At 35.6% G+C, this 14,284-nt stretch overlaps 1 protein-coding gene across 1 annotated transcript in view; it reads right to left on the bottom strand.

Moving 5' to 3' along the window:
* The window catches only part of nt5dc3 (5'-nucleotidase domain containing 3), a 34,423-nt gene that overhangs the window by 1,022 nt on the left and 19,117 nt on the right, over window positions 1–14,284 (bottom strand). Inside the window, exons 8-12 of the mRNA XM_015376720.1 lie at window positions 13,436–13,537; window positions 13,243–13,324; window positions 7,884–7,970; window positions 543–683; window positions 384–448 (exon numbers count right to left, since the gene is read on the bottom strand). Coding sequence (XP_015232206.1) covers window positions 384–448; window positions 543–683; window positions 7,884–7,970; window positions 13,243–13,324; window positions 13,436–13,537 — 477 coding nt within the window. The remainder of the gene's footprint in view (window positions 1–383; window positions 449–542; window positions 684–7,883; window positions 7,971–13,242; window positions 13,325–13,435; window positions 13,538–14,284) is intronic.

The following is a 14,284-nucleotide window of genomic DNA, read 5'->3' as shown; positions in this document are numbered from 1 at the left end:
AATTAAGGCCTTAATTTAAACAATAATACTTTTATGACTTTTAAAACACATTTGTTTAGGATTGCCTTCGACTGTTCTAGTTAAACAGTTCAACTAAAACATATTTTCTTTAGTCCAAACTTTTTTGTTTCTGCATTTTTTTTATTTTATTTTTTCCTACTTGCTTTGATTCTGTTTTAGCGTCCTGTATTTTAATCATGTAAAGCACTTTGCATTGTCTTTGTACTGAATTGTGCTATACAAATAAATTTGCCTTGCCTTGCCTAATGATTTTTAATGACCCGTGGAAACCCTGTTCAATCAAGACGTATCTTCACTACTGCTGAGGAAGTTTAGAGTCATGCGTAGCTACAGATTTTCAGATTAAACCCATTTTTAATTACTTCATGGCTTCTCTTTCTTTGATCCACTCCTCAACGACAGCTTGGGTTGCTGGATCCCGGTGCACCTGTTAAAAGAAAACCCATGGATATAAGGGACAAAGATGTCAAGAATGAGGGATATAAGAAGATTAAATCAAATGTCTGCAATGGTCTTCTGACCTGCATCTGTTCGATCAGCACTGTCAGAGCCTGTAACCAGGTCATCATGTGGACGTACTGTGGAGTGTTCATGATCTTTATCTCCTTTCTTAGCTCAGGGATGATGGCCCCTGTTCTCCAGCCGTGTTTCAGAGTTAAATCCTGAAGGTCAGGAGAGAAGATAATCAGGGTTCAGTCCAAAGGATATTTGTTGCATCGTATTACAGTTAAGAGGTTTTTCTACACATTTATCATGTATGTTTCATGGCCATTTGAAGAAAATTGATAATAAACCAGTAAATGAGAATACAAGAAATATCCATCATTAGAATATATTAGACACTTTAATGGCCCTGATGGATGGGTGACTGGCGGGCAAGAGAAAAAAATGCTTTTTTTAAGATAGTAAATGTATCATGTGAAGAGCTAAAATGTTACTCTGATTAAAAAATAAAGAAAAATCTCCTAGGTAATAATTTATAATAAAGTCAGAGGGGACACAAAGACAAGCATGGCTATTTAAAAGGACACATCATGTGCTACCACATGTTGGAGCAGGTTGTCTTTTATTTAGGGAAGAAAGCGCGAGATATTCAGCAGACAACAGGAAGGTTAAACATAGTACCGCACCAAGGTTTTATTTGATGCTTTTGAACTATTGGCTTCTGACTTCTATGAAAAATATTGGATTTAGAAATGTTGGAAGCCTTTAGGATCCGCATTCTACAGCGTTACGCTGCTGTTTTATTAATGTAATGTAATGAGAGGCATAATTATGAAGCTAGTTAATAATATAAGATCCTTGAGAGAGTTTAAATCGGGATCCTAGGTTGTAAAGCTAACCATGTTACAACCACACTGGAAAAATGATCTAGAAATAAGTAAATATTTTTTAAATTGAGTGCATTTACACTTAATTTGAGCAGGTTAATGAGATGATCTGCCAATGCAATGAGTATTTTTACTCTTAAAATAAGATATTTAGATAAAATGCACTTGAAATAAGAAAATGCAATTGTGTTTCCTTATTTAAATGTAAATTGTCTTGTTCCATTGGCAAAATGTGTGTTTTACCTTCTCAATTTAAGAACAAATGCACTTATTTTAAGAAAAAAATGACTTATCTAGATTTAGATTTTTTTCCAGTGCAGTGGCTGGATACAAATCACCATCACTTGCAAAAGGATGACTAGACAGAAATATTATGAATGCAGTATTTCACTCCTTTTACAGGTTATAAAGAGGAATCTGGATTGGCAAAAATTTGCAAGTTGAAGCTTAAAGACAATAAGCAAGAACTTTATTCTCACATATATCTTGTCAAATGTCAGCAGCACACCTCGTTCAGTCATTCCAGACCTGTTTTATACTCAGTGACGCTAAAAGTGAATCTACCAAACAAATGAAAACTCTGCACTGCTGAAAAACTGAGCATGTAACCAGATTCTTTGTACTTTAAACATGGAAAAGAAACAAAGCCAAACAGAAAAAACCCCTCTTAAGGAGCAGAACAAATTGAAGCACTTTGCAAAAAAGGATGGTAGATTGCGTCTTGTGAAATATTGCTGTTCATCATCTTGAAATGGTTGCTTTGCTACTGCTTCTAAAGTACCATTCTCTCCGTTAGAAAAATGGATTTATAAAAATGTTTGGTTTTATTAGCTGCGGTATTATCTGTGCTGCTGTTTATTTGTTTTGTTTTTTAGCTTATCATATCGTTTCTTTGCCCACATGCATTTTTGCAGGTTTAATGGCATCATAGCCGAATTTCTAGGAGTGCAAAAAGAGAATATCTATTGTAGCACATTTCATACCAACTAGCATCAAATTGAATTTGTTTTAACACATTCATTTCTACCTCAAATTATTTGAACTATTATTTTAATCTACTTGTTTAAATAATAAAAATCAGCAGAAGGTTGTTTCCCGTTAATTCCAGTTTGTTTAGGTGTCATAAACTGTCTTGATTAATAAACAACCGACCCGATGAGATCAGAACCAGAGCCATTGGAGAAATGTTGTAACATATAATGATTACAAATTAACTTTTTGTATGAAGTTTTACAATTTTATTCCAATGGTTTATGAAAATGCTCAACAGGTAAAAAAAAAAAAAAAAAAAAAAGCTCTACTCAACCCTAATAGAAACATTGAAATATTGGTGGGATGGAGTACAGCCAGGACCAGTGGAGCCAGACAAAAAGGGACAAACAGTGAGTACAATGATCAATTAGAGATCAGTAATTAAGACACTGGGAGTCGGGGCATCTCTGCTTAGAGTGCTGCCTCCACGACCCAGACCCAGACAAAGCTGAAGAAAATGGATGGATGGAAAGAGTAAGTTCTTTAGACCCATAATAATCCCTGGATGCTACTCGACGTGATCACTGCTGGGGCGGGTGGAATGCTGAGGACATGCTTCCCCAATGTGGAACAATAAAGGCATATTTCCTTTCACCCTTTACTTATACAGGGTTCCTACAGCATAAGGCAAGCTAAATTCAAGACTTTTTAAGACTTTTTAATCCCACTTGAAATTTAAGACCAAATTCACAAGAAACACAAGAAAAACCTGCTTGCGACAACTTAACCCAAAGGTTTATTTTAACATAAACCACTGCACTAATGTTTCAAATTTTGAAAAGCTTCCCATACATACGGTGGCCCTGAAGTGCAAACTGCAACTACAAATCTAAAAGCGCAACTAGATTAAGGAAATCGCGACTACATAAAGCAAAGCGCAACTACATTAAGAAAAACACAATTACATTAACCTACCGGAAAAGTTAGGTACCAGTGGGAAACATGAGACATCGCTGATTGGACGACGGCGCCATTTGACCCTTGAACTGGAAGTTGCGTCGTCTGAACAGTCCAGCTTCTTTTAAGTGTGTCTTCAGTGTACGCAAACTAACTGAAATTTCGTGATTAGTCTTGAGCATATCCAGTATCACCTCGTACGTACGTTCTGATTCAAAATATTCCTGGATAACGGCGGCTATGTTTGGGGCGCCGACAATATCCATGTTTTTAAAAGCCGCAGCAGGCAGAATGACTTCCGGTTCAAGGGTCAAACGGCGCCGTCGTCCAATCAGCGATGTCTCATGTTTCCCACTGGTACCTACCTTTTCCGGTAGGTTAATGTAATTGTGTTTTCCTTAATGTAGTTGCGCTTTTAGATTTGTAGTTCCAGTTTGCACTTCAGGGCCACCGTACATACAGGAAGAAAGCTAAAAACACACAAATGACAGATATATTTTAACAATTATTTAACTGAATTCACAAACTTTGTTTTAGCAGGGAACAAAACAAATCAGTTTTAAAGCCACAACATAACCAGTGCTAAGTCTTTTTTGCAGCTATTTTTCTTTGTATGGTTTTCTTAGTATGTTTGATTTGGTGATAAGTGGAGGCGTTGCAGAGACAAGGGTGGAACTAAACAGAGAAATACCGGCTGTTTCTCCGTAACTCCATTTTGATGCTTTGTGTTTCGCGTTTCGCATGTGCGACTCCACTGCCTTAATTCCCATCGTTCTGAGCTTGAATGACTTCTTGCATAAAGTCCACTGAGCCTCATGTATGTTCCCTGGTTTTAGCCATGGAAAAAACTCTTGGCTGGATAAACAATTTTAGTTACATTAACACTTGCTCATATTTTCCAGACAAAAAGTTAATGGCGCATCTCCCAAATGTCCCGGCCGCAACAACGCTTTATTGGTTCCGCTATCGGGACGGAACCAATAATGGCGAGACATTTTTTGTTTTTTTTAATTAAAAAAATGTTTTCAATTTTAACGTTTTATTTAGATTACAAAAATAAATCGTAATAAAAATAATCATATTTGTGATGTTTTAAAAAATAAGACCTACGAAAGACTAATTTAAGCCATTTTAATACCAATTAAGGCCTTAGTTTTATTTTGAAGAATTCAATGCCTTTTAAGACTTTTTAAGGACCCGCGGGAACCCTGTTATAGTAAGTGACATGAGTAATTAATAATTTGTTAATTGGTATGGGAAGTGGAGGGAGAAGAAGGTGGGGATAAATAGAACATAATCTGTTGAAAGGATGAAATTAGCAACGCTTATAAGAGTATGTTTTATTAGTATAAAAGTATGTTTGTTTTCCTATTAAGTTGAGCTGAGTTTAAAGAGAAGATGCCATCATTGGTTATTTTCGTTTTTTGTAATACCTAGTATCTTCTAAAGCAGTGATGTCAATCTGGGCAAAAATTGTCACACTGAATGTACTAATATAAGCATTTAAAATATATATAAATATTCAATCTTTTTTACATTCACAACAATGAAAATGTTATATTTTAGTCAAACAAATAATTCATTGTCTTTTAGTGTAAAAAGAGGGTTTTACACCTTTGCTTTAGAGGAAAAAAGACCAAAAAGATGTTTTGTCTTGATTTTTTTTTTTTTTTTTGCAATTTTCCCGCCGTAACCAACAAGCACAGGATATAAACACCTCATTTTTTTATTTTGTGGTGGTTCCAGAGCTGCATAAAATTATTAAAAGAGCTACAACTGTCCCCTTGGCCACATAAAACCCTGATTTAAACCTACATATCCTTTAGTTTTTTTTTCTTTTGTTGGTTTAGAAAAATCTTGTTTAATTCATGTAACATTGTCTGTATAGTTCTGTTTGTTCTACTAGTGTTTATTATCATTTTGTTATATTTGCTTTATTACAAAGATTTTTATGGTTTGATTTCAGATGTAAATGCTCCATTAGCTTTATCAGAAGACAAATGACATATAATATGTCGTTCCAAAGTCATCAAAAGCTGGAGAGCGTATTTTCAAAGTTTGTGTAATTGAGTCAACTCCCCAGTTCACAACCATAACCTCATCCTCCAACCAGGGGGTCTAAAGTAAGCTGTGGTCAGTATAAACCACAAATGCCAAGGTCCATGTCTTTAAACAAGCTAAACAACATAATTGACTCATGGCTGCTGGCCGATGAAGCAGGCTTCTTGCCAGAGATGTAAATTTTATCTTTCGGTACAACGCTTTGCAGCTGATCATGCATATTTATAAACACATCTCAAAAGCACTTCAGCTCTGTGATCCAAAATAATATATATTGGCAGAGGTTAGCTTGGCAGTGACAAATTAGGAGCTTTTAGAGATAAAGATGTAATAATTTGGAGCAATACTGATGTGCTGAGATTAAACAATCTGCACTGACAAAGTAAACAGAAGATTATCAATATCACTGCTTGTTGCTGAATTTCAAATACTGAATGAAAAATCTCAGTTCGTGAATTTAATATCCTCAGAAAAGAAAAATCAGAACTAAAAGGCTTAAACCCTAAATTTATTTTAGCTTGAGTTACATGATTTTCTGGTCAAAACTATTATTTATTGTCCAACTGCGTAGATTATCTTTGGCAGATGATGGTGGACAGTTATCTTTGCATATGACTGTCAGACAGATTCTTATTTTGGCTTCCAACTCAGAATGTCTAAACTACATTTTAGAGAACTATTTATACCACTAATGTCTGAAGCACAACTTAATGTAGAAAGCAGGGAAAAAAATGATGCTGTTACATGATTGCAAGTCGGGACGTGACTGTAATTTGCTGCAAGCTGCTGTGAGGGAAAACATGAGGGCTAGCAACAGGAGGCAAACTGCTTATAAAGGATCTATCTTTGCAGATCCATTTGGAGAACAAGGAGAGAAACACATTAATCTGAATTTTGGAACTCTGCAAAAAATATGCCAGTAATTACAACATAGTCCACCTGTTTTTTTAGAGTAAATGTGTAGAAAAGCACAATTTTCACGTCTTACGCTACAAAGTTAGAAAAAAAAAACATCCAATAGAAGTGAATTCATAATGTAGCTGGTTTAAAAAATGTGTTTGGAATGTAAAAGAGGATGCTGCCATTTCTCACCATTTTTAAAAGAAACCTAGAAAACACACAGACTCATCCATCTCTGTTGGACTTAAATTAAATTGGGTACAAACTCCAGGTAATGATCTGGGGAGATTTCAGCATTTTCATTATAACTCATCTCTGTGTATTATCAAAATATGAAATCCCACATGTGCGTGTTACTGCTACTGAGATTTTATCATTGTTATTCTTTTCACCAACATTATCAGGACCTTCTGAGGAAAGATGGCCTAGCAAAGACCTAACACTTTATTTTACTCCTTTACTCCTTCAAGAATTTAATCTGGTATCAAATCAAACCGAACATGTCTACTTAGATCAGATGAACTACGAAGGAACTTTTGCAACGTTAAATTTTCATAGCAGGTGGGGCATGAATCAAAGTGTAGATGGAAAAACACTTTAGGCCGACTGTAAAAGCAGAATAGAAGACCGGTCAGGCAGTGGGATTGTTCTGTCAAAAGGAAAATGGTCCAGAGATGAACACAGAAATAAATAACTAGACCCTAAACCTAACCTTCTAGCACGGTAACCATAGTCTCCACAATGTATTACTTAATCAGCTTTGGGACCAATAAAGTATCTTTTAATTGAATGGAGCGTGCAGACTTTTCCGTGCTTTTTCTGTGGCAGCTCCTAAGCCGTGGAATGATCTGCCTCTGAGCAGAAGACAGGCCTCTTCTCTTGCTGTTTTTAAGTCCCTTCTTAAGACTGATCTATTTTCCTTGGCTTTTGGCACACTTTGAGAGGTTTTACTTTGTTTTCTTTGTATACTAATATGTATTTTACACTCGTTTTTCTTCTATTTTATAATTTTATTGTATTTTATGATTGTGTACAGCACTCTGGTCCTGTCCGGTGCATAAAGTGCTTCATAAATAAAGTTGGTATGATATGGTATGAATGGAGCTTAATTAACCAAGAACGAAAAAAGAGAGAAAAATATAAAAGTTAACTCTGTAAATTGGGTATTTTTGCATAGAAAAGTAGACACCCAACACAAGCACATCATTTTTTGGGGGTCTTGTTAACCTATGCCAGGGTAATGGCTCACAAAGTACCAGATGTGCATACAGATGGTAAATCAAGAGCTTGTGGTTAAACAGGTCTGTGTAATTGAGACTCTATGTTATTAGTGTTATTAGCTCCTCATAAACTGCTTAGCTCTTCACTGATAATGAGCTGATTACACCTGCATTTGTGCCAGCAAAGTTGGAGTTTTATCTGATATGCCAAAGAGCCCTTGGGAGGATATTACAAGCAGTGAAAATTCGACTGGAACGATAAATATGGGCTTTAGACTACTGTGAAGATAAAACTAAGCTAAAAGGACTATTCACTTCCCTGTGGAAAAACAAGACACCTCTTTTTGTTTAAACTCAAAACAAGAACAACTTTGTGCAGTTAAAATTAGCTTTTTGCTGTAAATGTGTGAATACCGCTTACTGCCAAGTCGCTGTAAATGTGATCTCCAAAGTAAAGCACTCTGGATCCCCTCCAGCCAGTGAGTCTAAGGAACTCATAGAGGTTTCCCTGCAGAACAAAAAATTTAAAAATACATTAAGTCAGACAATAAAACTGTTGCATTAATAAATGTATTCACAACAGAAGATACACACAAAAACTTCCATGTTTTTTTTTAAAGTCAAATGCTGGTTTAAAGACTTTAAAAATGAAGCAGTTTTAACCATGCATTGGGTCAAAAATTTGAATAAAGTTAAAAACAACCTGATCAAACTTCCCTTAATATATTTTAGTATGTGGAATAAGTAATGCAAAGATGATGATGCTGTATAATAGTAATAGTGGGTTTTGTTGATAAGTTCAGTTCACATTAGAGAACAATACTGATAACTATATCATACACAATTAACTTTTTTTTTTTTTAGTTTTTTGTTATAACTGTTATACTGCTATCCTTAAATCAAAACCAAGCAAAACATTTAATTTTTTTGTTTTTATTCATGCTTGTCGGAAAAATCTTAATGAGTTCTCTCTCTGAGCAACAGCACCTCTGTCTTAGAAAACGAGCAGCCATGACCGGCTACCAGTGGCGGCCGGCCCATAGGGGGCGCTGGGGCACCGCCCTCCCTGATAAGAAGAGAGAAACTTAAAATATATTTTTAGAAATTAACTCATAAATGTCAGTTTTACTCTCTAGAGTGTGTACCTATAAGCAAAACAAATTATATAAACTACATTTCCCTATCTACTGTCATTAACTTGTGGATTTCCACAGACAGACTCCTACCGTCTCTGTTCTGGGGGCGCTGATCAGACTGCCCCACATTTGCAGAGAATCTGTCAATCATGTACTATTGCTAGGTGAATTTAATGGCCAATCAGCGTCTCAGACCTTTATGGTCTTGGGGCGCTGAAAATACTGCGCTTTAACAGGCTTCTGAACCCAAGCGCAGGTGCAGACAATTAAAGGGACGATGGCGAACGTAACGAGCGAGATGCAGCTTCCACCAAATTCGGTGAGATCCTTATTTATCTACCCGTTTGCCAGAAGAACATCCCTGTTGTAGGATATGAACATTTCATGTCATGGTTATTGTGACTGTGACGAATCCACCTCGTCGCTTAAAACAACCTCTCTAACTTTGCGCGCCACACACACATTCCTGTTATACTGTGTTTGTGAGGACCAATCCGCTCGCGCTGAGCCCAGTAGCTCCATGAACTTAAAACACACAAGCTGTTCCTGGTTACCTGCTGGCATATTGAGGGGGCACGCTTAATATTTCAGTGGGGTTAGCCGTATGTGTTTGTGTGTGTGTGTGTGTGTGTGTGTGTGGGTATGTGGGGGGTGTGGGTGTGTACGTGTTTATGCTATGGGGACTTGTCATCTTCAGTCTGGCTGCGTCTTTGCTGGGTTCAAACCCAGTTTGGTGTAATTGAATAAGTCAATGAATCTGTGTAAAATAATTAAGTTGTAAAAATTATTTGTTTTTGTACATCAATTGTTTGTGGAGGTAATATATGGACAAAACTGATTAATGAGAAGAAATCAGAAATAAGAGAGCCTGAGGGGAGGGGCTTAAACTATTTAATGAGGGCTGTGGGAAGAAAAGCGGCAATTTTTGTTTTCTGTTTCTTTGTTACATTGCTGGTAACTGGAGGGAGGCTGAGGCCCAGAGTATCTTGTATATGTTTAGTTTCTTTTGCACCCTGTTTTGAGTTTTTGAGCACAATAAATCACCAACACCGGTAACCCGACTGAGCCTGGATTCTTGGAGGCCAAAGAACCCCGTCACAGTGACCCAAATCATCACTGTTACTGTTATTATATAGTAAATTAAATCATTACTGTTAAATTGTATGTATTGTCCAATTGTTTATTTGAATTCTTATTCCGGATTAGTTGGAGACATACACTAGGCTATATCAGCCCCACCAAAAATATTTTTCACCAGCCGCCACTGCCGGCTACGTAGAGCTGTTATTGCCCGACCTCTCCAGGAAGCTCCTACTTTGACTGTGCCACTCCTACGGATACTTTCTCTGATTATTGATCGGTGCTTGAGGCAGAGAGTGATCAATTCAACTCAAAGTTGAGCAGCAGTGGCTTGTTTAGTAGTTGATCTGCACAGTGACAGCATCTGATATTCTTCTTTACCAAAAAGAAAAACTATGTTTGAGGGTGTTATCGAGATCTCGCAATACTATTGCGGGATCTCGCAAAAGTATAGCGGGATCTCGCAAAAGTTTATTTTTTTCCTCCAAGTCCCTTTAGGGGCTCTGTAGTTAAAGGTCTTGGAGTAAGGTGTAAAATGCAGAAGTGGTTAGATTTTATTTTTGGAAGCATCCAACAAACTGAGCATCACATTGATGATTACTTAATGAACATTAAGGTGCCATAGTGGACTGTCCAGGACTTTTATTTCTTAAAACTAGTGTGATTCCTTGCATAAAACCACCCAATGAGACACCAGAGCTGTAAGTAAATAAAGCTGCTTGCCAAACTGTAACAGTAATATCAAGTTAGCCATTTATGAATCTATAATAGATATAATATATAATAATATATATATTATATTATATCTATATATAATAGATATAATATAATATAAAATATAACAATGTGCACTTGTGTGTATTTGTATTCAAAGCATAATGAGTTGTGGGTGTTGTTTAATCTTTTTGTTTGCTCAACAAGAAAAAATGTATATTTTATTCGAAAAATCGCTGTTTCTTTAAAGAGGGATCGTTAAATCATAGTAGATTCAAAACTTTAAAAAAAAGGGTTTTATGTGTTTGGTCTATAAAAAACGCCTTTAAAAAGTCTGTAAATTATCTGTATTTGTCTTCAATGCTTTTTTTTTGTCCGCTTCTAACCAACCAGAATGGGATACAAAAAACTACTTTTTAATTATTCTTTCTTATAAAGAGTGCTTTCCTTTTTTTTTTTTTTTTTTTTTACCAAAACCAACCAATGATGGCATTCCCAGAGCTGCAGAAAATCATTACTAGAGACATTTAAAAGTTTTAGGATCTATATCCGTTTTTGGAGCGTTGTGAGCATTTTATTGTTGATTGATTAAAAAAAAATCGCATTGCATGAGGCCCATTGGGTCTGTATAATTCTGTCTTTTGAATGTTTATTATCAAATTCTTGTCATGTTATATTTGCTTCGTTAGATCCTTCTGGTAAAACGTTTTTAACTGCTTTAGGCCTCTGATCCTAAAAACAGGCCTTTGTAATGAAATGATTAACAGCTCTTTATCTTTTTAGGTGTTGTTTACTGCTCTGCTACTGCTTCCACGCTTATCTAGGTTTCACTACACGTACCGGTAAAATTACTGCCCAAACCAATTAGGGCCGGTTTCGATGTCCCCATAAAACTTTTTTATTTACCTTGGTGATATCTGACATTTTAGATGCAAGCAAATATATATTACCATATTTATATTAAACAGATTTCCGATATCAATATTGTATTGGGACATCACTCGTTTTGGCCAAACAGTAGATACAGATAACACCTGAGGAAACCTCTCGTCTCTATGCAACAGTTGGAGCCACCTGCACAAAAACATGTCATTTTCTGAGACTTCAGTTCCTTCAACTCACTCGAGTGTTACATGGAAACCCAGTGGTGGTATTTCATAATATTTTCCTGTTAAAAGCCTAATAAATAGTTGGCCCTTATTTAGTAGTAGTGTAATATTTATAAAGAGTACTAGAAATGAAAGCCTTCCTCTAACGTAAATGATTGAAGGAGCACCACAGGGTGTAGGCACTTCATTACAATGTTCTCTAAGGCTTCAAAGTTTTCCAGGCAAAGGACCCTCAAACTGATGGCGAGATGGAGCGGGGACCCCTAATTGTATATATTGTATGAAATTGTGTTACTGTAATTTTTGGACTATTAGCTACACCTGAATATAAGCCGCAGAAGCTAAATTGCATGATTTGTATACAAGCCACACCGGACTATAAGCCGCAGGTTTTTTAATGTTTAATGTCCGTCTGTCTCGCTGCCGTTCTGTCTCGTACCACTCGCGGTAGAAGTCTGCCCGTGCGCGGCTACCGTACTTGTGTGTTGAAGCAAATGTGACGTCAACAAGGTGGATGGTAAAATCCATAGATTTAGGTATTACCCTAGTGGCCGTTAGCTGTAAAAGTATGGAAGTACATCTGTTTTGCTGGGATTGGCATTTTCAATACTTATTTTTCAGTTTAATTTTTGAGTGTTAAAAAAATCAGCATATAAAAAAATTCAACCTTTCAAAATTAAAACTCAATATTTTCAGCCTCCTGAGATTCAACTGGCTCTATTTCACTGTCTTAAATTCGNAAAGTATTTGTGAATCTGATTCCTTGTTGATGGGATCGATACTCACACTGCAAAAAATGTTAATCTAAATAAGTCATTTTTTCCTAAAATAAGTGCATTTTCTCTTGAACTGAGGTGGTAATTGAGACACTTTGCCAACAGAACAAGACAATTAACATTAATAACAATAATAAAAAAAATTGCATTGTCTTATTTCAAGTGCATTTTATCTAATTATCTTATTTTAAGAGTACAAATACTCATTCCATTGGCAAATAATCTTATTTACCTGCTCAAATTAAGGGTAAATACACCTAATTTAAGACATTATTACTTGTTTCTGGATCGTTTTTTGCAGTGCATTGACTGACAAGGGTCAGACAGTGAGCAGGTTTTCCACATAAGTTTATTATTTCACAGCAGCTTTTTTTTTTGCCATTTAAGTGTTTCAACATTTGTTAATGCAATACGTTAAGTTTTGATTTATTTAACAGCAATTAGCCTCCCCTGTTTCTGAGAGCAGCCAAAATTAGTATATAGTGTAGTGGATGGATGTGTCAAACTGTTTTAATGCACATATTTAATCTACATTTTTATCAAAAATTTTATAAATTTTTTATCTGAGATTGATATTTTTTAACCCATCCAAAGGAAAACCATGCTAGGTTTACCCTACATGCTTTGATTCTGGTTGCTCCCAACATTTATTTAAATCTTTGATTAAATGGGATGGGATTTAGACTTCTTCTTAACATGCTTTATGCAAAATTAGACTAACAATAAAATATGAGTTATTATTAATAATGAGTTATTATTTTTAATCTACTCTTCAGTAGCCTTAAAGGTACATATTACATTCTTAAACCCATCTATGGATTTTAGAAGCAAATATATATCCGGTGTTAAATGAACCCAAGCATGGATATTTCCATTTTGAGAAAAAAAATAGAGAAAATAAATTGATATTGGATTTTACTCAGCAGTTTTGGGGTGTATGAAATATAATTTTCCTGACATAGTACCTGCTTGTAAATCTGTCCTTTCTCCAGCCTGTGAATTCTGTCCCACAGTAACACGCCTTTATCTGTCACCCGCCTGAAAGGTCTGCAGCAAAACAGAAAGCATACATTGTTAAAGGTTTGATTTCAAGTAAATGCAAGCTGTACGATTATTTCCATGCAGTTGCAGTAAATGTTGTATACAAAAAATACTTACTTTCTTCTGTCGTTGAAAAAACTAGGTTTATCAGCCTGGACAATAACAACGTCAAACAAATCTCTCCAATCTTTTCCTACAATGTAGGTCATTCCACGGTCCCTGAGTAAAACAAAGACATTATTCTTGTTTAAAGGGAATTGATACCTCAAGATGTGATTTGGAGTACATCGTCACAGAGCTTTTAATGTTGCTACGCTGACATTTGCTACAAAATGAATAAAAAATCTAAATATAACACGGTGTGTGTCAACCATTGAAAATAGCTACAATGCTACGATATATTGGACTCTCATATTAGACACTTTCTTTTCATTGCTTTCTGCTAAAACTTACCTTTCACTGGCTCTTTTATGTCATTTTACCTTTAAGCACCATAAATATTAAAAGTTAGGAGACAGAAATGTATTTTGATGCATCTCTTTGAAAATGATGGACTGAAGTGGGGATGCACGATATAATCGGCCCCCTATCGGTATCGGCCTTAAAACTGAATATCGGACATCGGCCACCCCACCGACATTTAACCAGATATTTGATCAGCTTCTGAGTTTCTAAAGTCTATTAAAAAAAAAAAATACTACTTCTTCTCAAAAACTTCTTTTTTACAGACTTAAAAACTTCTAAAGACGAGGTAAAAATATTGATACATTAAAATATCACAATATCTTCATATGCTGATATATTGCCATTTAAAAACACCATATCAATCTCTTTTACTAATATTGCTATATGTCATCATTATGCTACTAAATCCTCCGAAAATTCACGAAATTTTGCCATATTTTTATATGTTGATATATTGACGCGGTATCGATCTATTTTACTAACAAAATCTCACAAGAATTT

This window comes from Cyprinodon variegatus, unplaced genomic scaffold, assembly GCF_000732505.1.
Source record: "Cyprinodon variegatus isolate N-32 unplaced genomic scaffold, C_variegatus-1.0 Scaffold140, whole genome shotgun sequence".
Classification (NCBI taxonomy): Eukaryota; Metazoa; Chordata; class Actinopteri; order Cyprinodontiformes; family Cyprinodontidae; genus Cyprinodon; species Cyprinodon variegatus.
This window is presented reverse-complemented; position numbering and strand designations above follow the sequence as displayed.